General features: G+C 32.0%; 1 protein-coding gene across 2 annotated transcripts; it reads left to right on the plus strand.

The window, feature by feature from the left end:
• Positions 1-4,019: 4,019 nt before the first annotated feature.
• Positions 4,020-25,241, plus strand: LOC134242770 (alpha-actinin-like). 2 transcript variants are annotated; one of them, XM_062724895.1, is made up of 23 exons: positions 4,020-4,254; positions 6,319-6,553; positions 8,206-8,292; positions 10,806-10,893; positions 11,256-11,334; positions 12,767-12,848; positions 12,960-13,045; positions 13,144-13,236; positions 13,890-14,120; positions 14,733-14,809; positions 14,940-15,069; positions 17,469-17,560; positions 17,772-17,817; positions 17,939-18,001; positions 18,125-18,187; positions 18,277-18,354; positions 18,477-18,632; positions 21,174-21,458; positions 22,218-22,271; positions 22,376-22,444; positions 22,564-22,722; positions 23,266-23,424; positions 23,838-25,241. In XM_062724895.1, the coding sequence occupies exons 1-23, from the start codon at positions 4,159-4,161 to the stop codon at positions 23,994-23,996; spliced, it is 2,667 nt and encodes an 888-aa protein (XP_062580879.1). In that variant the 5' UTR covers positions 4,020-4,158; the 3' UTR covers positions 23,997-25,241. The 2 variants fall into 2 exon arrangements, with proteins under 2 accessions (XP_062580879.1, XP_062580880.1); XM_062724896.1 differs by lacking the exon at positions 11,256-11,334 and adding an exon at positions 12,216-12,294.
• The last annotated feature ends 165 nt before the right edge of the window (positions 25,242-25,406 follow it).

Here is a 25,406-nt window from a genome sequence, read left to right on the forward strand (position 1 = left end):
TTCTTTGGAAACCATCATCCTTCACGGCCTGTATGGGTGAATTGATGACTACAACCTGCCATCAGAGTTGCTGAACAAAAGTATTTCTTGAATGGATCACTTGTAGTGGAAAGCTTCTATAAGTGATCTGTTCATGACTTTTACAACTGGCAGCAATATATATGACTTCTGATGAGTCACGATGCTGAAATAAATCATTGTTTGTCAATTCATTTTCTGATATATGCTATTTTTAACACTGTAATGTGTTGTATTTGGTATAAATAGATCTATTTATCTGTGAAGTGTACAATTGGATGTGATAAAGATACAAAATCTCATAATTTATCCAATAGTGATGTGATTTTTTTTCTAAATATTGTGAATAATTAGGGCTTCATTTTGCTGGTGCCAAAATATTCACTCCCTTTGGTCCAACCTGTGGCATTGAGTGAGTGCCAATGGATAAAGGGTATGCAGTGATTTAGATCATAGGTCAAGGTCAGAATTCTTTTTCTTTTCAAATATCCTTTTGACTGCCTGTGGGAGCAGATTGTGCATCTACTATAATGGTGTGCAGCAACCTTGAACCAAGTTTCTAGGTCAAGGTTGTCCTTGTTGTGTGCACCTTTCCCTTTGTCCTCATCTGGCTCATTTTCTTCCACAGTGCTCTTAGGTTAAGATGTAAGTCAAAGCAGATTTCAATGAAAAACTCATAGTAGCATATTTTCCCTCCCCACTGTATATTCATTTACCCCCCCCCCCCCCCTTCCAATATGAAGAATATTGCGAATAAGAATTTTTCTCATTAAAAGTGTGGAGGAAAAGTTCCATTACAAGCTCTTTTCATCCTATGTGCATGTACTTGACTAGAATTGGGGCCCTTTGAGATGATCACCATCTGGATGATATATAGATACTTGTTTTGTAAATCCTTCATTCTACAGAAAAAAAAATGCACATTTTGCCGATATTTGTGTAAAACTCTCAGGACACTTTGTTTGAGGTGTCTTCTACATGTTAAAATCCTTTCTACATGTCATGAATGTGATTAATGTCAATAAATTTGTAAAGGTTACTGATAACTGTTATTATTTGTTATTTGAGCTCTTGTTTCATATAAATACTGATTTTCTAAGTTGATTTTACTGGAACTTAAATTGTTAAATGAAGGGTCAAACCCCCTCCACAATGGATATAATAATGAAAAGGCAATGAATGGGTCAATAACAAGAGACCCAGAGGGCCTCTATCTGCTCTTCCAATAAAATATACAACCTATCACTTCTATTTGAAGCCTTTAACTTTCCTATATATTTAGATAAAGTCTTGAAATTCTAAAAGTAGATCCTTGTGACATATATTTTGGTTAGAACAATAAGAATCCAAATTACATAAACTGACAAAGTTTGATGATCTTAAAAATTCAGCTAGAGCCATGAAATTCCAAAAGTAGGTCATGTTGACCTAATTTACATTAAACAGTGTAGGTCATGGCAGTGTTCATTAGGGTAACATCTTCTGAGACCCCAATGCAAAATGCATCAACTGATAAAGTTTTTTGATTCGTTGAATATTTAGATATTGTATTGAAATTCCAAAGTAGGTCACTCAAAGTACCAACATTTTAATTGAATCATTCAGAAGACCTAAAATACATCACTGACAGAGTTTGTTGACTTTATGCCAATTAGTGGCTAAAATATTTAAATATAGCCTTAAAACTAAAAAGTCAATGTGGTGACAATGTGACAATTGACTAATTCAAATTGTCACAACACTCCACATTTAGGTCATTGTGACCTAATTTAAATGATTGAAATACTTTGAGGGCCTTAAATGCATTAACTGACAAAATTTGATGATTTTATGCCAGGTGAATTAGTACTTTTATATGGCATTCAAATTCTAAAACTTAGTTACTGTGAACACTTTTTGTTGACATACTCTGAGGATCTAAGATGCATCAACAAAGATAGAAAATTTTTTGCCAATAAATATTGGAAATATTCAACTACAGAATGGGAGAGAGGATCGTACGTTTTGGTCGTGGTTTGCGACGATATAGGAGATTTTACATCATTCGTTTTTGATTTCCTTTTTAAAGCTATATATGGCATATCTGAGCTAAAAAAGATATATTATTATACGATATTGAGAGTATATATATTTAATATATGTTCAAATTAAAATGTTCGTCGATTTTGAATTTGAATAACTTTAGTCGGTGAATAAATCGGTTATTGTTTCAAATTTATAATATGTTGAATCGCGATTAATTTAGAATGTGTCATTTACAGGAAAGTCTTATCTTAATTAACATACTGCATTAAAACAAATAGAAAGATCTTGTTGGTTTTAGTCTATAAACTTAAAAAAAAATATGCCATGTATGTATGACTTAAAAAAAAAATTAAAATCCCCGAACATTCTAATACACGTCTCTCTCTCTCTCTCTCTCTCTCTCTCTCTCTCTCTCTCTCTCAAACTAGAGAAATTTGCAACGTTACATCCCAATGAAATCAATTGTTAAATTCTGAAAATTCGTTTCGTAAATAAAAGTGAAAAGAAAAACAGTCGGTGAAATATATTTGTGTTTGATGAGGACCCCTTCACTTCTCTTAAAAAAGAAAATACTTTAAGAAATCATATATATCTACGATGTTCACAGGCATGCAAAATACACAGTTTTCGTAAGAACATAAGGCCACAGTAAATTAATTATCCGTTTAACGTCCCCGGGTGAGTTGCTTTTTCATGAAATTCTAGCAAGAAAAAAGATAAGATACGGGTTTGTCATATTTTTAACAATTTCCTCCAGTATTTTGCAATCTAATTGAGTATCTTGCGAACATGTTGCAATCCATAATATTTTAAGGATACATTTAGTATTCTTTACATCTTTTTGAAATATTTTTTCAATTTAATTGTATCAAATATTTCATTCATTTCTTAATCTTTGAGAGATGAAAAAAAAAATAATAAAAAATCTATTTGAATCCAAACTCGAATGATGGGATAGATTTTGTTAATAAAATTGCGCAATTGCATATAATTAACAAGGAATTGACAATTTTATTTGAACAATTGTAACTTTTTAGATGGAAAAAAAAATAATCAGTCGATTCTTTTCCTCAGTAATGGACAACCCGTTGCGGAATTATTGAATGACTTGACACCATAAGAGCAGTGAGAGGTTACTACGATATCATACAGATGTAACAATGGGGGTGTTAATGATAGCAAGCACGACTGGATCTGCTGAATTGACATATTGCATAAGTAAAGGGTACATGTGGTGTTCGTTAGGAATGGATACCAGTATATGCATATGCTTCACACACACAATAAACCAGATTTGTTCTCAATAATTTTATAACCCCTTTATTGTCATAATTCTAACATTTAATCTAGTTAACATTAAACGACAGCAGGATTTAACTTTTATTTTTATTCACGTTAAATTAAGAACGTAAATAACAAGTTGCACATATTTGCACACGAATCAATGTTAGGCGTATTGTTTTCGTACCTGCTACAAAATATTTTGCGGAGGACGACTTCTGTGCGATTATATCGCCAGAATGTGTCAGACGTATTTGATTCCTCAGACATTTATGTCTCATTACATTCAACCGACTTACTATCAAAGACCAGTGCAGATCTAATCTCATTATTTCAAAGCAAACAAAACATAAAAATATACATAACCACATTCCGTAGAAATAAAAATCCTTATTTAGATTTAGAATTTTTGAAAATGTTAAGATTTGATTGAATGTCTTGATTGCTATTTCGATTGAAAATTTACAATTTTTAAAACAGAAAAGAAAAGAAAATTCAACCAACCATACAAACGTATACGCACATGTTTATATGCTTTGTAAATGAATATGTCATTTCATTAAAAAAAAAGTATGTCCTATTGCATTTTCACATTGTTTTCTAATATATTGAATAAATTGCCCTCTCGTTGGATCCGCCCACTTTTCGGTTTTCATTCATTGCGGAGAGTTCCGAATGCGAAAACAGCGCTTCCGGAAGTGATCACGTGATTGCGACCTCTGGCGGGGAGGAACAGAAGCCCCATGTAAAATATAGGCAGGGAGAGTTTACCAACTGGATAGTAAGAGTTTTATCTTTTCTAAAGGATTTTCACACATTTTGTAACTTGAAAAAATGACGGATCAGGATTATGATGGCTATATGGAGGAGGAAGAGGAATGGGATCGAGAGGGCTTGTTGGATCCAGCATGGGAAAAACAGCAAAAGAAGGTAATATCAACATGTTTGATGGATTGTTTTTTCAATTCCATGGATTAAACAAGTGTTTGTAAGTGAAGCAATTCAGAATGATAAAATGGTTTAGTGTCGTATAGTTATGGAAGAAAATGCGTATATTGGGACCGGTTTTACGTACATGTTTATAAGTTGCAAACTTAGCCGCCATGATGAGAATTACGTCGACTTGCCAAATTTGGAAACGTTGTGTTACAGGGCGGAGCTATCGTTCGATGTATTTTAATGATAATGAGACTTTTAAAAATTTAGTAACGTCTTATCTTATTGTATTGTGGTAATGGAGCCTTTAAATATTGATAAAATCTGCGGAATTTGTCTGAATCAACCTTCTGTAACCTCTGTGGGTCAACTTGCAGAACAAGTGTAAATTGGAATGTAGGTCACATCCTTCATTCAGTACCTGTGACAAATAAGAGAGTCTCCTTGTCGATTACGTGAACTTGATTTGTTGGGCTTAGAGGTCATCATCCTACCTAATGTTGAAGAAATGTATAAAACAATATTTAGACTGTCCTTGCCTAGTCGTGTGGAACCTGTCAAAATATGCAATTCTCCACATACCAGAAATATTGCAGTGCATTCCTATGTACACAAAATAGATAAGCCTCTGTATACATTTAAAATTCATTCTATGTAAACAAATCTGGACAGTCGATAGATGGAGTACGCCTGATAGAGTAGTTATGTACTTAATACATGCAGTATAATTAGAGCCAGTTGTTTCATATTGATGTGCTATTATGTGATGGCCATTTAAGGAATTGCCCCTAGTCAGCATTCTTTTGAACTGTACAGGGGGTTTATCATCATCAAACAAACCGTTTAATAAATTTTCGGAGTCTTTCAGGTGGTTTTAAATCAACTGTCCCTTAACAGAGCCAGTCACCAGCTTATAAACCACTGGAAGGAAATATGATACACCTGTTACTTATTATAGTACAACCTTCCATCAGCTCGTATACAGGGCATGCATTATCCTACAGACACTAAATATATTCTCACATGAGATAACCTTTGCGATCCTCCTTTAAAAGAGCTATTGAAATATTTCACTTATTTATAGCAGTTATTTTTGTCAGTGCTCTCAACATGCTTAGTGGTTAGAAAGTAATATTTTAATGTACCCAGTCGCTCTCTGCACACAGAAATAACAAAAATTTTAATTTTTTAAGGAAGATAAAAATGAAAAGAAAAGAAAACTTCATCTAATGCTAATATTAGAATAAGTGGTTGCCTACTCATCATTGTGCAGTATCTCTTGACTGGTTAAGTGACAAAAGTGTTATCATATTCTTCTCTTTCCCTTTTAAATGAAAGATTTAAAAGCCAAGTGACAATTTCCATGGCTGTTAAGCTATTCTAAAAATTGTTACACGACACTATTTCATAACTTTCAGTTTCAGTTCATTTAAAAAGGTTGAAATTTAATCAGACTGTCTTATTGGACATCAGTACAGAAAAACTTGTCTCCTTCTGAATATATTCATTATAGGATATTCATATGAAAATGAATAAATGCCAGTTTTAGGGAAAGATTAGTGAACATAATCTTAAAATAATGTAAATTTTAAAACAGCTTTGATTTTTTCCCCAGAGAACCGGAAGCATTGACTAATTGAACATCTGAAACACCTGAGCTAGTCCAGTGCTTAGATAACAAATTCAATCCTTGCAAAAATTATCAATGCAGGAACTTTAAAGTGAATGATATAATACCTATGAATACATTTCAAATCTGCTCATTTATTATGCATTGGTAAAAGTGTGTAATTTAGTAAAACATTAAAATTTTGTTTGTCTGCATTTCTTTAAATGGGGAAAACAACTCTCTGACTGACGTTTGTAATGTAATTTTATTTGAATTATAATTCTAAATCAGAATCAGTTAAATGTAAAATGAATGTTGTATAAAAAGATGTGGAAGTGATTGTATGAAGACAGAAACAAGATGTTTATTTATATTGTGTTTCTTTGCACATTTTTTCTCAGTTAGGTGTATGGAACATGATGGAATAAGAGTAATTTTTTTTTTTACAGACATTCACAGCATGGTGCAACTCCCATTTAAGAAAAGCTGGTACCCAAATAGAAAACATCGAGGAAGATTTTCGAAATGGTTTAAAATTGATGTTATTATTGGAAGTGATCTCTGGGGAACAGCTCCCCAAGCCAGACAAGGGAAAAATGAGGTTCCACAAAATCGCTAATGTCAACAAAGCTCTGGACTTCATTGCATCCAAAGGCGTCAGATTGGTTTCCATCGGTGCTGAAGGTAAAGTCTCCAGAAAATTATAATAATTTGGCACCTTGTGTGTCAAAAAGAACCACAGCACAAGAAGAAAGATTTATTTTAAACCAAGGAATGAGTATTTAAACATGCTGTTCCAGATATAGAATAGAAATTCTGGATTATTGTAATGAATTCAAAAATCACTTCCCTACAGCAATTTCATTGAAATCTAGAATAGTTAATCTTCCCTGTGTGTAGAAAGTGGAATCTTCCCTGTATAGAAAGTGGTACCACTAGATATCTTCACACACCTACATATTTGGAATCTCTATTCAAGATAGTCATCAGGGAAAAATGTTTAAACAAATCCATTTATGGCAAAGGTGCCAAGTTTAGATTTTGTAGATGGGGTAAAAAATTAAGAGTACTTAGTTAACCATGGGGGAAAAATAAAGTTTGAATTCCTTAATACATAGAAATATAAAATTATTATTGTGAAAATTTTAACTTTTGTGCCTAGTCCTTAGTATTGCATACATCTTCCATTGAAAAAAATAAGGAGACAGAATAATCCATGGTCATAATATTAAAGCTTATAAGCTCCGAAACAACTTGATTGAAGACCAAGTATAAAGAAAGCTTTGTGACCTTTGATATCATTTGTAAATTCTGGAACAAGATAATCTTTTACAAGGAATCCCAGTTTGATTTCGGATTGGCCTTTAGTAGTTTCACAGTTCTTACACTGATTTGATATTGCAGATAAATCAAGACCTAAGGTCACAGACCTTGTTAACACAGAGTCAAAGAGACAGGCCCTTCACTCATGTGTAACATTTTTATCTACGAGATTTAATTTCCTGATTATGGTATTTGCCTTGAAATAACATAAAGGTCAGAGTCTCTTTGAACGATTTGCAGTATTGACATGATTTCTTTCTAAGTGGAAAAGAAAATAGGGGGTTTGATAGGGAAATAAAATACCCGGAAAAAATAATTTGTATGCACATGTATAAGTGCATTAAAGGCTTTTGAAATGAGATATGTAAGCATCAAGTTATAGACACTTGCAGTCAGATTTTTTACACAGATTGTGTAATTTTCATGCTTAATGGGTGATGAAAGAATTTACATTCATTTTATGTATAAACAGGTCTAGCCACTGATAAATTAGGCCACCGTCACATAAACGTAGCCCTACAAAAACATTGTCCCCCTCCAGGGAAATGTGTCATGATGCACACAGATTTCTAGGTTATGTGTCTAATTCATCTAGGGTCAATTTTTTTGGTATACTAACTTAGCTATAAGAAAATGAGTCACTTGAGGGTTTATTTCTTGTTTGTTGGCCTTGAGAAATATTTTACACACACATTCTTAAAAATACTGAAGTTTTATCATTGTCATTACTCTTTTGCTAATAAAATTGATAACTTGATGGTTTTAAAATATGAAATAACATAATGTATGATGCCTTTGATTACACATTAAAAAATATGACATATCTTCATGTCTGGAAAAAAATGTGAATTCCAATGAGATATGAACTACCATAATCAAGAACACAAGAAATAGATATTGTAATAACCACAATTTATATGGATGATCACTCTAAGTGAACTTGCATGTGTTTACATATACATGTACATTTTAATACAGATGAAATGTTAACACTTGTCCTCTTAATCTTTCAGAAATTGTGGATGGAAATCCTAAGATGACCCTGGGTATGATTTGGACCATTATCCTCCGTTTTGCCATTCAAGATATTACAGTGGAAGGTAGGCTTTGTAATACAGAGTCACTGGACAGATCCACAGAGTGGTTCTTAACATACCTGAGTATTTGCTTGTATCAGCACATTGCATATGTTGCTAGTTAGTGCTCCAAGTGTTTTATTTATAGTCTGAATAAGATAGCAGCCAGCCAAGTGTATATAACTGTACACTAATTGTAAACAGTGGAGGTTGGGGCAAAGCTTCTGATTTTGTCCTATGTTAGCAATGTCAGACAGTCATGGAACATGTTACAGTGCAGTCTGTTTAATAAACCATGCATAGAAACTAAGTCCCACTGTATCAGTTTACATGTTTTTGTGCTGAGTTTTGGCTTTTGAGTTGTTCCATATTGGTTGCTGATCATTTGTGTTTTAGTATATATCACATGTATACTCAGTATTTCATACCATATGTTTCCCATTAATGATCATCTGTTATCTGGCCAGTATTACATATATTTATGTGAAGTATATATGCTAATTAAGTTGTATGAATCGTGAAATAAGCGCTTTGGAAAGGAATGCAAATGGATCAGTGTATGAGATATATATATTTTATTTAGCTGAATAATAATGAACTAGAAAGTGACAGAAGACTTCATATGCATATTATCTGTTTAGTTCCCCTCTAAAAAAACAACCACAATTCATGATCTGGTTGATATATTAGTAAAAATTTGTTTTTCATGAAGGAGATAAAAAAGGCATACATCATTATTCAGCAATCAAGTATTGGGCATGCTCATACATTAAGCAACTGGGAATCTTGGGTGAAGATGTTTCAGTGTTAACCTGTTAACTGCCATTGTCTAGTCTTTGGCACTTTGGCAAAACAGCCAAGTTAGACTGAATGAAAAAACAGTTACAGATTTCTACAAAATGATGCCCCAATACAAATAAAAATTCCAGACACACCAGCAATCAGTCAATCATAAAAAAAGAACTTTATGCACTGTCATTAATGTTTTAGGAAAAAGTGGGAAATATTTCAGTTCATTGAAATATATTGTGTATTTAGCTGAATAATAATGAACTACTTTTAGAGTGTATTAAATGTATGCATTAGTATTAATATACATTAATTTACAAACAAAAAAACAAAAAAAAAAATACAGATTTATTCATTTTCTAAAATTAGGTTTGATATATTAGTAAAAATATAAAGCTGTTTTTCATGATACACTTCCTTTCATAAAGGAGCTAATAAAAAAGTTTTAAAAGTGTAAATAAATTTAACAATGAATAGAGATAACATTTCAACTGAAATGAAGTTGAACTTGTGGTTTGTGTGTAATCCTGCAATTTAGAAGGCAGCATGCACTTTATCGTTGGAAAGGAAAAAACTATTCAGAATAAAGTTTTAGAAGTTTAAAAATAATGATAATATTTAAATTGCACATCAATAAGAAAAAGTTACATATTAAGAAAAATTTTGCAAACTAAAGATGAAAATTTTTGGTGATTCGTCTTTGGCACTTTAGCAAAAGAGCCAAGTTAGTGCTTCTTTACTTTTAATGAAAAAACAGTCCGTCAAAAATAAAAATAATTATATAGAATTAATGTTGCAATGTACTTTTATAATTTTTCCAAATAAACAAAGCATTTACATGAAATGTTTATACCAAGAATTCATTGAAACACCAGGAACTACAATCGTATTCAATCTAAATGATTACATCACTAAACATGCACTGTCATTAATGTGTCATTAGGTTTGATCGCTAAAATATTTAATTTCATTCCAACAGGCTTGTGTGAATAGCCTGAAGATGATATCTTGTTATCGTCTAACTACTTTAGAGTGTATTAAATGTATACATTAGTATTAGTATACACATTAATTTAAAAAAAAAATGTAAGGAATTAATCATTTACATGTACTAAAATTAGATTTGAGTCAAATTTTCATTTGACTTTTAATGTAGGTCAAAATATACAGTGAACATTTCTGTTATATATTGGTACACACATTGAAATAATCATTAATTTTCACTTTTGTAGAACTGACTGCCAAAGAAGGTTCTTCTGTGGTGTGACACAGCCCCTTACATGAATCAATGTACACTTCCTTTCATAATCTGTTGAGTGGAGGCTAATTAAAAAAAGGTTTTAATATGTTGTGTAAATAAATTGAATAATGAATAGAGATAACATTTCAACTGGTCTGTAGGACTGCATCTACAACTTTATGAAGTTGAACTTGTGGTACGTGTGCAGTCCTGCAATTAAGAAGGCAGCATGCAATTTATCATGGAGAGGGAAAAAAAACTATTCATAATAAAATTTTTAAGTTAAAAGATAATGATAAGATTTAAAGTGCACATCAATAAGAAAAAGTTACTTAATTAATAAGAAAAATTTTATGAACTAAAGAGGAAAATTTTTGGTGACTTATAACATAAAGTGATGTACCAAAATCATACAGTGAATCTGCCATCTTAAGTCTGAATTAAAAATACTAATGTTTTGCAGATAATCATGATACATTGAAATAATCATTAATTTTCACCTTTGTAGAACTGACTGCCAAAGAAGGTCTGCTTCTGTGGTGTCAAAGAAAGACAGCCCCTTACAAGAACGTCAATGTACAGAACTTCCATCTCAGGTAAAAACAGAAATCTACCTGGCATTGTGCTGTATTGATCTGTAGAGAAATCTTAGATAAATTACAATTTACTTCTTGGAGAGCATAAACTTACAAAAGTCCCTTTTTAAGTAGAAATAAATTTTATTTATTATTAAGCTCTGATGCTCCTACGAAAATGTTTCAGGTTTCTGTTTTATCATTCCTGTGAAAATGTAAAATAGATCAATGGTTTTTAAAGGAACGATTTTAAAAACCAAAGGCAGTAGAAGAGTAAAAGCAGTGTTTGTATTTTGAGGGTGATTGTGTGGAATCTGTACCCAGCAGATTGGTCAGAGAGAACTGGTTAATATTTTGATACTGAGGTCACTCTAATATTTCAGTTGGAAGGATGGTCTGGCTTTCTGTGCCTTGATTCATCGGCATCGCCCAGAACTAATAGACTATTACAAGTTATCCAGGGTAAAAAAAAACAAAAAGTTCAATCCACTGGAATGGTTCTTTCGACTGTTTGTTTTTTGTTATGATGCTGCTATTTCCCCCAGATTTCCTTGAATAACAGTTTTAGCACCATTTCTTCCATTCTGTTTTTGTGAAGCTTCATTGATAAATGTTATTCTTACTTTTAAAATGTGGAATGGTTCTAAAACTGCAGAATTGCTTATTCTCCACTGTAATTTTTGCATGTGATTTTTTTGTTCTTTTTTCAAGACATGACTTTGAAAGAATGGCACGTGACATTGGTTATAAACTGTTAATAAGGACAAGTTTTTGGCATAAATACTGCTCTTTTATGAGAAATTGAATTTCGGTAAATTTTGGTCTTTCAGAATGTTGTGCCATTCTTGAAACTAAATATTCATTACCAATTTAAGTTTATTGAGAAGACAGTTGTTTATTTTTAAAATTAAAGGAATCTTGAAGATACCTAAATATTGGCTTACATTAGCTTGCAAGCATCTGTATCTTCAATGCTCTTGTTTACTAGGATGTTTTAATGTCAGTTTTCAAGCATCAAAATGACACAGAGTGTGTCTGCTGGAGAAATGGAAATCATTTTGAACTGGAAAATTTGGTTGATACAGTGAAGTAACAAAAAAAAATCTGGAATTATTTATGCTTTTGTTATCAAATTTTTTTTACATTAAATACCTCCATCATGCAATAGGCAAAGAGTGCTTATATGAATGAATACTTGAATCCTGTCAGGTGATGCATGATGACACTTTGTTTTTCAGTGTTGTTTTATTTTAATAAGTAAAAAATTAGGCATGCATTGCTAAATAATCCTCCTTTTAATGATGTTCTTAACTCCTTGCATGTCACTCTCCATATTTCTTCAGCTTTAAAGATGGTTTGGCGTTTTGTGCCCTGATTCATAGACACAGGCCTGAATTAATTGATTACCATAAATTGTCCAAGGTGAGTTTCTGCCTCTACTAAACCTGTGTAATATTTCTTTCAGAAAAATTGCACTCACTCATTCTGCTGCACTGTTTTATTAACTTATCATTCTCGCAGCTTTTTAGTCATTTACTCTTTTTATGCCTGGTTAGTAAACTTATGCAGAAATGCTTTAATCTTCTTGTAACATTGTACATTAATGTAAAAATTTTAAGCATATGATACCTGCAATTGTGAATGATCATTTAGGTTTAGAGTGTTGTGAATGAATTTGAAAATCTAGAAACACATATTTTAGTTGAACATAAACTTTGTAACCAGAATTTCCTCCATCCACATATTGGCTTCCATTTATTCAAGTTTATTTTGTACTCATTGAACTAATGGTAAATTTATAGATACAGTTAATTTATTTTTTCAAAGAAATATTGTTCATTAATTGAACATTCATTGCAGTAACTATAATAATTTTTTAACAATGTATTTTCAGGAAAACCCACTAGAAAATTTAAACACTGCTTTTGATGTCGCAGAAAAACACCTTGATATTCCACGCATGTTAGATCCAGAAGGTACATATTTATGAATGTAACATCAAGTCTCAACAATGATGAATAAATAATAAATAAATACTTAATGTTCTCTGTGGATTAAGTAGTGCAATGTGAATGCTCATTTTCTAGATATGGTGAACTCGGTAAAACCAGATGAGCGTTCCGTGATGGCTTATGTGTCTTCATATTATCATGCATTCTCTGGGGCTCAGCAGGTAAATGAAATTTGTTAACATAATTCTTACCTTTCTGAAGTATCAATGTATCATGATCTGTGATTTGACTTATAAATCTCTTTTTCTATTCTTTTTAGGCTGAGACAGCAGCAAACAGAATTTGCAAAGTGTTGAAGGTCAACCAAGAAAACGAACGCCTTATGGAAGAATATGAAAGATTAGCTAGTGATGTAAGTATATTTGTCTTCAAAAAGTTTTAAGCATTATCAGGAAAAGGCTTGGATGAAGACAATTTTAATTTTAAAAAAGTCTTTGAAGTTGATAAATGTTAGGCTTTACTAGTATTATGAGTTACACAGTTCTGTAGTGACCGGGTACGGGATGTTACCTGATTCATAAATTTCATACCAGGTAAGGGAAAGCTGAGCCAGCTTTGAAATTTACTAACCAGGTATTATACCTATCTGGTCAGTATTCAACTGTAAAACAAATTTAGATGACGTTAATTCATATTTAGGTGTCTAGGGTTTGTAAAGTTGTTATATAAAATTATTTTGTGAATCTTTCATGCAGTAGTAATCTACAGACAGTTTTTGTACAAGCCTAGTATTTATTCATAAAGGCAATTAAAAAGATTAACTTATCTTAAGTTGTTGTAAGTGTTTCTAAAGAATGATAACTCAGTATTTTTTTCAAGTGAGTAAGTATAATTCTCTTCACATGATATACTTCAGCCAATTGTTAGCCAGGATTTTACTGAAAAATCATTAGGCAAAGGTAAAAATATTGCTCAGACCTTGATGGCAAAATAATTCTTATCCATAGCCCTTGTTTTACTTGTGTGAATTTTTATTTACTTCAATTTTTGATTTGTGTATTGCAGCTTCTGGAATGGATTAGGAAAACAACCCCTTGGTTAGAAAACAGAACAACTGACAACACTTTACCTGGTACCCAAAGAAAACTTGAGGAATTCCGGGACTACAGACGTAAACACAAACCTCCTAAACTGGAAGATAAAGCCAGACTTGAGAACAGCTTTAACACCCTGCAGACAAGGCTTCGACTCAGTAACAGACCAGCATACCTTCCCACTGAGGGCAAAATGGTTTCTGTAAGTGATCATGGATGAAGTACATATTTACCTAAAAATTTGTAGAAGTAAGTTGGACTTACTACCAAGAATATACTGGCCGGAAACTACAGTGTTTCCATGATTACTTCAAATAGATTTTTCTGTGAAATTCGTGCGAAACACTTCTTATATAGTTTTGGTCCTATATGAATAAGACCTATTATACAAGATGCCTATACTTTAATACACCATTCTTTTTACTAGATTTGATTTCAACAAAAGGTGTTGACATGATTATTAAAAATAGAAATTTCTATGAAACTTGTTGATATCATCATCATCAAACTTTGTCAGATGATGCAAGTATGGGTATTAAGCATGCTTCAATCATCCTACAAAATAGTAGGTCATCATGGCCAAATTTTGAAATTTCATGGCCATATCAAAATATTTCAGTTACATTGTAATAAGAGGCTTAAGGTCATCAAAGTTTGTCAGTTGTTGCTTCATTGGTGTGTTTAGTTAACTTAACTAACAAATTAGGACACAGGCCTTTTGTTATTTCATAAATTGATTGTCTATTGAATACAAGTTTAATGTATCATTTAAGAATTATGCTTCTTTTATTAACTCACCAGTATTTTGTTACAGGACATTGCTAATGCTTGGAAAGGACTGGAATTTGCTGAGAAAGGTTTCGAAGAGTGGTTACTTTCAGAACTGCAAAGGTAACTATTCCACTGAAACAAATTTTCAATTTTATTTTTGAAATTCCACAGAATATTTGAGTTTCAAAATCTTAAAGTAGAAATAATGCTATAAGGAAAATGACAAATTATTAAACCCATTTATTTGCAGACTTGAGCGTCTTGATCATTTGGCTCAGAAGTTCAGGCACCGCTGTCAAATTCATGAAGAATGGGCCGAGGGCAAAGAAGAAATGCTCCAAAGCCAGGATTATTTGCGATGTGGACTTAATCAATTAAAAGTAAAAAGATTTTTGATAATAAATGTGTATATTGAGTATTAGATTGACAATATGATTTTTTTCAGTTTTATAATCATAATATGTCACTGATTGTAAAATATATAAACATATATTTATAACCTCCACACCCATCCGCCAAATGAAAGTCAGGTTTATTTTGATGGGGTTGTTTTCTGCCATTACACCTTGGGGTGCACATCACTTATTTGCAACTCCTTCAGTGAAATGAACAGAATTGTGAAGACTCAAAAACTAGATTACATAGTCTCATTGTGCACCTCCAGTTGTATGCTTTGTCCAGATAAGACATATTTGGGGTTTCCCGTAAGAAAATATGGACAGTATCATTCTTCCTTTATTTGGGAGTACCCATCTTTAAGGATACACCAAAGGTTTCCATGGGGCAAAATTTAATTTGCTTGTAATTCATTCATTAACAAAGATAACATATTAAAAGTATATATCATTTGAAAGCTTGTTAAATTTACTATTTAATGATCTTAGGCTATCTAAATTTAATTCCCTGGTTCTCAGGCCAATTTTCTCCAAAACAGATGCGGGAGGGCGGCATTTTATTTTTCATTTTATTGGCAATAAAGTAGATGAGGGAGGTATTTTTTTTTATTTTAATTTCCGAATTTTCTTTAACATAAAGATAATTTTTTTAATCACAGATATACTTTCCATTTCTGGTCAAAATTTCTGCTTTATCCATTGCTTAACAGCGTGTAAACATCGTAGGTAATGTCCTCGAATGTATTTTCAAACGAAGTAGCCAAAATCTCAGTGTAAATTGCTACCGGAAGTGATATTTGAATACTAAACTACGAAACAAATGAGGTCAGAATTTTTTTTCCCGGATTGGTCTCCGCATTACCAACTTTTTATTTTATCAAAAATACAATAAAATCGGCAATGCGGCTACCTCAAAACGGATGCGCGCGGGCCTGAGAACCAAGATTTCAATTTTATTTGGCCTTATTTTAAATTTTCATTTTTATCTTAATAAACAGTTATTCATATTTTAATATAAATATTAGTGCATTTATATTTTATAAATCAACTTTTTTGTATTCCACCTCTCAAAGTCAAAATTTTGCCTCAATGTAGATTAAAGATTGAACTTTAAAACTGTATCTCAGATTTTTGATAAATCTTCTTATTCAAAAGTTACATCCATTTGTCTTTAAATGTTACCAATTTTCAAGCCCAATTCTACATTTCCCCCAATAATTCAAGAACTGAGCAAGATATCAAAAATCTGAGATACGGTTTTGTGAACACACATTTGAGACGCATTCTGGCCAGTTTTCAGAGAAATTGGTCAATAAATAAGGGAGCTGAATCCTTTGAAATAGTACCACCAACTGTCTGATCTTACTTTACAGTACAGGGCAAAAACCCATTACACAACAAAGTCTGCCAAAGCTAGAAATATATGACACCTTGGAGATTCAGCTTTGGATACCTGTCACTTTATCCATATTTCCTATACATATTCACAAGAATGGGAGGTTCTTTTCTTTATTTAGGTGCTTTTAATGAAGTAAAATAGATTCAATTCTGAATCAGAAAGATTTCCCGGCAAAATGGCAAGAGCTAAGCTCCACCACCAATTTTATGGTCATTAGTGACCTCTTAGATCTCCTTCCCTAAATCTAGAGTCCCTGTAGTTTAATTACTGATAACCTCTGTGTGGCTAGTGAAGAATTCCCCGAGTGGTCACAGTGATTTATTGCTCCTTTCAGAAGCAGGCAGTTACAGACCAGATCAGAAGCTTCAATAACGGCACATTTCACATGTGTTAGTGTTTATGTTTGATTATTGTTGAATAATTAGAAAACCATTTAATAATCAGAAAGAATTTTTCATGCATTATAAAGCAGTGATTAGCATTGTTTTCTTAGCAAAAAATCTCAAAATTGACAAAAATCTTGAAGAAAGCCTTTGGTGTATCCTTAACTCGTATCTCGTATCAATGAAAAATAATTCTGAGAAACTTACCTAAAATCTTTATTACATAGTTCGGTTATGCTCCTTTTGTTAACATATTGATCGAAGATATATTTTCTCATTACAAAACATGACTGAACCATGCTGATAGCAGACTTCCTAGTATTTTGAATTGTAATTTACTGCAAAGTGAGGTTTTTTTCCCTTTACTTTGAAATGTAATTGTGAAAGTAAAGGTTATAACAAATTACATTTATAACCAAGCAAAATTTCCCCTCGTACTTTGTTATAAGCTTTGTACTGTACTAATGTGGAGGGAGGGGTTTCATTTTGTAAAGTGATTACAGTACTTATAGTTGTAAAATTGTCATCTGCCAAATCTTTGATTTGACAAAAGCCATATTGTTGTTATGTAAATTTGATAGGGGTTAAAAATTTCATCCTAGGCTATGAAGAAGAAACATGAAGCTTTTGAGAGTGATTTAGCAGCTCACCAAGACAGAGTTGAACAAATTGCAGCAATAGCACAGGAGCTTAAGTATGTCAACTTTCCTTATCAAATATAATGAGAAAGAACAATGTTATTGTTATTTCTGTAGAATCGAATATTATTTAGAATACACTTCAGAATTGAAATGATTTCCATTCTTAGAGGATAAAAAAAATGAAAAAATTCACTGCAAGAAATAAGACATTATAAGAATTTATTCTTTTATATACATGTGTATTGATTTTTCTCTTTTTAACAGTCTTTTAGAATACCACGATGTTCTCACAGTCAATACAAGATGTCAGGTAGATTTTGAATTAATTTTTTATAAAAATTTTATTTTAAACTCTTTTCAAACAATTGTTTAATTTTTCAGTTTATTTTTCAAATGCTGTTTTTGATGTAGAAAATATCTTTATGTTATAGAAAATCTGTGACCAGTGGGACAAATTAGGAACTTTAACTGCCCAGAGACGTCAAGGTCTTGATGTAAGTTACATGTTCTCATCTTTATACATTTTGTCATAACTTTAAATTGAATTAGTTATTAAAGACCTCTGAGACAAATTTGTTTGAGGACTTATTGACACAATTTATTCATTGCATTTGTAGGAAGCAGAAAAAATATTAGAAAAAATAGATACCCTTCATCTTGACTTTGCAAAACGGGCAGCTGTGAGTATATTGTCATTTAAATTTTTCACCATCTCTACTTTGTTTGTATAAGTATTGTGCATGTATAGATATATAATTTTTCTTTTTAGCCTTTCAACAACTGGTTAGATGGTGCAAAAGAAGATTTATTAGATATATTTATTGTTCACACTGTAGAAGAAATTCAGGTAAATTTATATATGATGAATTAAGTTCTTATATATTTAAGTCTAGAAGTAATTTCAAGTCAATTAAATTTTTTAAAGAAGAAAGAGAAAAAAATTAAAATGTAAAATTGCCTCCATTTCAGCAACTTTTAGAAGCCCATGAAACATTTAAGCAGACCCTGCCAGAGGCAGATAAGGAATTTAATGCCATTATGGCCCTAGCCTCGGAAGTCCAGAGACTTGCTAATCAAGTCGGATTACAACTGACAGAGAACCCCTACACCACTGTGGATCCTCAGGTATGTACAGGTGTCCTAATTACAGGGATTTAGCTGCATGACAGGACAGTATAGAGTTGTTTTCTCACAACTAAGATATTATAGTATTTTTTTTAAAAATAGAGAGCCGTTAGGTTTCACCATAGGGTTGGTCATGATCATGTGCTTTACATTAGGAGGATAGGGCTTGGAGCTTAGGTCTATCAAAGCATGGTGTGCAGTTATACTACTGTTTCAGAAGCTTTTTCATGCACTCTGATCAAACACCTTTTAATTATAAAGCAACAAAAAATTAGGAACTGGTTGATTTAAAACAAAAGAAAAACAATTTACAAAAGAATGTCTTATCTCTGTTAGAAGTTTGATTATTAATTTAATGAATATAAAAATGTTCTTATCGCTAAATATAATTTTCAGATTTGGTATGGGTTGCAATTACTGCTGTACTATGAAATGCATGTTTAGTGTTTTAATTGTAAAAAGTCTGATATATAGACTGCTCATTTTACGCTTGTGTTTATTTTGTTTTTTCCCTCTCCCTGTGGATGCTGATTTTATCACCAGGAGGTCAGTAAATTTATGTTAACAGGAGCTGGCTTATTTATGTTCTGTTCATTGGTGTACTAATCCATGCCTGCAATTCTTCATTTCATATTTTCTAATCTTTATTATATTCTAATTTTGGTTAAAAATTGGGTATAAGGGCAGCTTTTTTAATTCTGCAGACTGGAATTCAGAAATTCTTGAAATCTTGTTTGCATATTTAATTCTACCATTTATTTTCAGATTTCTATTTACAGTGACCTAGTATTGTAGATGTATTTATTTCAAAGGGTCAGATTTCTGCACCTTTGCTTCTTGTGTTCAGATCATTTGTACAAAATTTCCCTTTTTAGATTTAAAATTGTAAAATGCAGCACCCATATTATGCCTTCAGTGAAAGTTTATGACTTCTGGCCTTATCATGAAATGACTGAAATTTTACTGCGGAGGGGGGGGGGGGGGGGTTTGAGTAAAGCATATACATGTAATTTTGTCCTTTATGGGAAAACAGTTCATATATAGAAAAAAAAAATTAGGAATTGATTTCCCTCATTTCCTGATTTTCATTTTATTTCAGTCATTAAAGTTAATATCTTTGTTCTTAATCATTTTCAATTCAAAGCATTTACTCATATTTTCAATGCATCATGAATAATTGTAAAGTTAGAGATGAAGAATTTTGTAAAGAGTAGGGGAAACTTGTAAACAACTTGTAATACACTTTACTTCACTCATTATACTACAAATAAATTCAGTAGATTACATCTAACTTTTGTCTGTTTATATAAAGTATGAGGATTATCTTGGAAATGGAAATAATTCAGAATCTTATATACCGATATTTAACTTTTTGATAAAAAGAGAATTTGACTCTCTAAATTTATGTGTTTTTAAAAGAAGATATAAGAAAATTGTATGCAGTATGTGGTGTCAGTTTTTGTGATGCTTGTTTATTGTTTATATCATTCCATATCCTGTTTTTGTTCGTATTGTGTCTTCAACCTCTTTTTCCCAATCTGCTTTCTATACAGATGACATATCCTAGTACATAATTTTCAGCTGGTAAACATGGGAAAATGCCTAATTAGTGGAAATGTCCTCCAAATATTCTGAAAAAAAAATTAATTCAGTCTGATGTCAAAAGATCTTTTATTTTTGCCCAAGCTCATTTTACCTGTAGAAAAATCACGAAACTACAAAATTTTGGAGATTTTTTTTTCTTTGAAAGAAATTCAAGATCTCTTTCATAAAAAATTGTGCACATTACAATGAATGGGTTGCTCAAACAATTTTTTTCTTCCATTGATATGGGGATATTCTCACAGAATTTAATTTTAAAAAAAGAGGAGGAATGGCTAAGTAGTAAGATTGTCTACAACGAAATATGTGCAAATTGTCAAGTTTTTATGGAACAAATGATCATATTTTTATTATGTGGAATATACTACAGATATGCACAGCCAGTTCTGACTGGAAGTCCATATAAAACACAAGACACTAATATTGTTATAAAGCGAAAGCCTCTCCTAATATTATGGTTTATATATGAAGTGACATAAAACTACAATTTTGTGCTATTCCATTAACAGACATAATTATGTAGGTTAAATATCGGTTAAATATAGGTTGAAAATGCAATATGCCAGGATATATATAAATACATGTATAGGCATTACTCAGAAAAATATTTTTCATGTAGATAGAAATTAAAGTAACCAGTTGATGTTTTTTTAAATTAATTTTCCTTGTTATTGTTTTTTCTGTTTTGTTTTTTTAAATACTGGTAAACTGTAGTTAAATGTAATACACAAAACATAAATTTATATTTAGGATATAAATGGACACTTGATTTAACAAAAAATAATGTACATTAATTGTACACCTTAAATTTCTTCAAACATTTCACACAGCTCTTTTTCATGTTTTAACAGAAATAGTTCATTCTAATCATTTTGCCATTTTTCAGTTTAGTTAGAAATAGAATATAAACAATATTGATACTGATTTAATGCTTTTTAGGACATAGCAAACAAGTGGGCTGATGTAAAACAACTTGTGCCAAAACGAGATGGAACACTGCAGAATGAGATGATGAAGCAACAGAACAACATGAGGCTGAGGAAACAGTTCGCTGCCAAGGCTAACGTGGTCGGTCCATGGATCGAAAACCAGCTGGACGCCGTGGCCTCCATGGGAATTCAAACCAAGAGCTCACTGGAAGAACAGCTGAAGAAGCTGAGGCAGTATGAGCAGGCCACAACTCAATATAGGCCTAACATTGACGAGCTGGAAAGATATAATCAGGTAGGAAAGTGTGAAAAACATGGTGGTATGTTGAGTCTTGAAAGATTTTAATAGGCTTTTGAAGTAGGAATGCTATGACAGTAATAAGGCTATCTAAATTTAATTCCGTGGTTCTCAGGCCAGTTTTCTCCAAAACAGATGCGGGAGGGCGGCATTTTATTTTTCATTTTATTGGCAATAAAGTAGATGAGGGAGGTATTTTTTTTAATTTTAATTTCCGAATTTTCTTTAACATAAAGATATGTTTTTTAATCACAGATATACTTTCCATTTCTGGTGAAAATTTCTGCTTTATCCATTGCTTAACAGCTTGTAAACATCGTAGGTAATGTCCTCGAATGTATTTTCAAACGAAGTAGCCAAAATCTCATTGTAAATGGCTACCGGAAGTGATATTTGAATACTAAACTACGAAACAAATGAGGTTGGAATTTTTTTTCCCGGATTGGTCTCCGCAACACCAAATTTTTATTTTATCAAAAATACAATAAAATCGACAATGCGGCTACCTCAAAACAGATGCGCGCGGGCCTGAGAACCAAGATTTCAATTTTATATGGCCTAATCAGGGTTGTGTAATGTACCGGTGAAATTTATTAGAGTTAAGCAATTTTTCTTTAAATACATGTGTTTGATAGTTTCTTACAAAAATACTGAACTTTTCCTAGCAAGCTTTAAATAAACTTAGAATATACATGTATATAGAGATACATTTTTATCTGTACAGTGTAATGAACTCCTTCATATTGTGCCTTTCAGGAAATTCAGGAGGCTATGATCTTTGAAAACCACTACACACAATACACCATGGAGGTAAGCTACTGATTTAATTGATCTACATCAGGAAATGTTTCTATTGCCAATGCTAAATTAAGCTTGTTTTGAATTCCAGTATTAATGGGTTGTTTGCATTTCAGACATTGCGAGTTGGATGGGAACAACTTCTGACAGCCATCGCTAGGAATATCAATGAAGTGGAGAACCAGGTAAGAGTCTAAGAAGCAGAGATAAATCAGGTTAATATTGCATGCTTATATCCATATTCAACATAAAATGTTAAAACAAATAATAAAAATGCTAAAATTAAATGCTCTTTCTTTTTCAGATCTTAACTAGGGATTCAAAGGGTATCAGTGAAGACCAAATGAATGAGTTCCGTGTTTCTTTCAACCATTTCGATAGGAACAGATCGCGCCGTCTCGAACCTAAGGAATTCAAGGCCTGCCTTGTCAGCTTAGGATATAATATTCGTGAGGACAGACAGGTTAGACATAGCAAGATATTGATATTTCTTAGATAAAAATACATGTAATGGAAATTATCTCCTGTTGCAAGTTTAATTTTGTATCAAGTTTGTTGTCAATAATTCTATGTAATTACTAAAAATTTAATCAAATTTTAGTTTGTTAAATTTCTCTGGTCATTTTCCTGTGGTAATTTTTTTTTCACTTCATGTGTACTGCCAACAAAAAAATAACATGTATGTGAAAAAAAAAAATCAAATATTTTTGATAGATAGAAAATAATATTTTCAGAGAAAAGGTGTTTTACGAAAGCATTAAAAAGAACCTTATCTCTGTGAAAAAAAAAAGAAATAATTGGACAACTACATTGCATATGAAATCAATATTGTTATATGTACAGTCTGAAATTAAAATGAATATTAAGATGGTCATTTTTATATTAAATGTATTTTCAGTGTAACATGTCTGTAACAACAGTACATGTTAGTCTATGGCATTCTGTTAAATGTTTTGTCAGCAATTGAAAAATATTGGTTTTTATTCAGAAAATTTTGTACTTTTAGGGAGATGCTGATTTCCAACGTATCATGTCCATTGTGGACCCCAATAACTCTGGTTATGTAACCTTTGAAGCCTTCCTTGACTTCATGACGCGTGAGACAGCTGACACTGATACAGCTGAGCAAGTCATGCAATCCTTCAAAATTCTGGCCGGAGACAAGGTAAACATTAATAGGTGGATAGCAAAGAAGAATTTCTATTCAGAAAGGACAATTCAGTTGTTTCTTGGATCAGATAATTAACCCCATACTAACATTTAAAAAGGAGATGGGCAAACAAAGCATGCAAAATGCCTATAGCTTCAAAAGAAAAAAAATATTCAGTTGTTGAATTAAGCATTTAGAGTTATATTTTTATTGAGAGATTGAAAATAATGTCCAAAACAATTGGGGGGGAGGTGATTCTCCAAGCAAAAATTAAAGTATTGGCAAAATAATATTTGGATGGATTTACACTGAAAGAACATCTTATTGAGAAACATTTTGATATGGAAGAGTCATTCATGTAGGAATTAAATGTCGACAATTAAAGAAAATTTTATATGTGTATTTATCATCAATGTTTTATCTTTCAGCCATTCATCACAGCACAGATTCTTCGACAAGAATTGCCTCCCGATCAGGCAGAGTACTGTATTCAGAGAATGGCGCCTTATTCAGGACGCGATGCTGTCCCTGGTGCTCTAGATTACATGTCATTCTCTACTGCTCTGTATGGTGAAAGTGACCTTTGAACTCCTTATCAACCACCTTGTGTGACTGGTCTTGCAGCATAGAAGTCATGAGTGATAGATGTATGAGTAAACTTTCCATGTTGACTCTTTTATGCATTGTATGATACATTGATGAACTAGGATTGAATTAATTTTCTTTTTTTTCATTTTAGATAATTAAATATGTTATTTCTTATGCAAACAACAGTGAAACCTTTTATACAAATGTATATATAAATTGGATTCAATTTCAGTTGAACTTGTATGTACTTTGCTAAGTTGATAGTTTTAACCCGTTTTTTTATATATAACACAATCCTACGCATGTTTGAAGGCAGGCGGGGTTAGAATGTGATTCTATGCTGCAGTGTCCAATAAAGAAAGAAAACAAAATAAATCACACCAGGCTGTATCTCATACAGTACTGCCATTTACAAAGGTCTTCCCGAACGTTTACCTCTCTCGGAATCGGAGATAGAAGAACATTACCCATCATTTGTATACTCGGGTCTGACATGGCTGTAGGTGGTAGCGTTGACTTGTATGCTCATTTATTTTATTTGTGGAACAGAACATGTTGCCAATTTAAAGAGGTTTAAGGAATTTTTTTTTTATTTCTTTAAAGTTCTGAAACATATTCCTATTATTATTATTAAGGAAAAGGTGATAAATATTTACATTTATACAAGGATTAATATTTGGGGGTGGGGGATGTTAGAAACGTGAAGAAAAAAGGAAACTGAAAGCACTGCCAGGGTGAGTGAGAGAAAGCCCATGTATGTAGTTATATGTATATAGAAGGCTTGGACTGCGTAGCAATGTTAATATGTGCCCACTCGTGGCAAGATTCTGTTAGGGATGTTTATATTGTCCCAGCTGTATTTAATTCAGATTCTTATTTAATATATGATCAATGTTTGTGTAGTCCACAGAACAAATTGCAGTTCTACTGCTCTCTCTCCTAATTATACTCGTATTTTTTTCAGTTGCTTCGGTACATTTGCATATCATATGAAAAAATGTAATATCAGTTTTTTGTAACATTAATGGATAAAAAATTGGAATGTATTTATGTTTATCATTTTTTGAATTTTTAAAAATGTTTTGTTTAACATCAATTTTATTTTAATCTGAACTTCATATGAGTATCTTTGGACGTGTAAACTGTGCTTTTATAAGCCTAGATCTGCTTGTCTGACTGCTAGAATCAGTTTGCTTGTCAGTAATTTACTGTTAACTGATCATTAAACTTCTACCCACAATGTTTGTCTGAGTTTTGTATGTATTGAAGAAATGAATCTGGTTCATTGGATACTGTGAAATCACTTTTTTGTGGGGTTAATTTTCCATGTTTTTGTGGTATGAAGAAACCTGAATTCACATCCTCTTCAAAATGAAACAAGATGTGTTTGTGAAACACTGTGCCCCTGT

This window comes from Saccostrea cucullata, unplaced genomic scaffold (assembly GCF_032062105.1).
Source record: "Saccostrea cucullata isolate Sc308-1 unplaced genomic scaffold, CSIRO_AGI_Scuc_v1 ctg907, whole genome shotgun sequence".
NCBI lineage: Eukaryota > Metazoa > Mollusca > Bivalvia > Ostreida > Ostreidae > Saccostrea > Saccostrea cuccullata.

What these genes read in the sequence shown, in the direction of transcription:
- LOC134242770 (XM_062724895.1), top strand. Translation starts at nt 4,159, where the DNA reads ATGACGGATCAGGATTATGATGGCTATATGGAGGAGGAAGAGGAATGG. An exon ending in TCAAGATATTACAGTGGAAG is followed by an intron (nt 8,293 to 10,805) that starts GTAGGCTTTGTA and finishes TCACCTTTGTAG; the next exon opens with AACTGACTGCCAAAGAAGGT. An exon ending in ACTATTACAAGTTATCCAGG is followed by an intron (nt 11,335 to 12,766) that starts GTAAAAAAAAAC and finishes ATGTATTTTCAG; the next exon opens with GAAAACCCACTAGAAAATTT.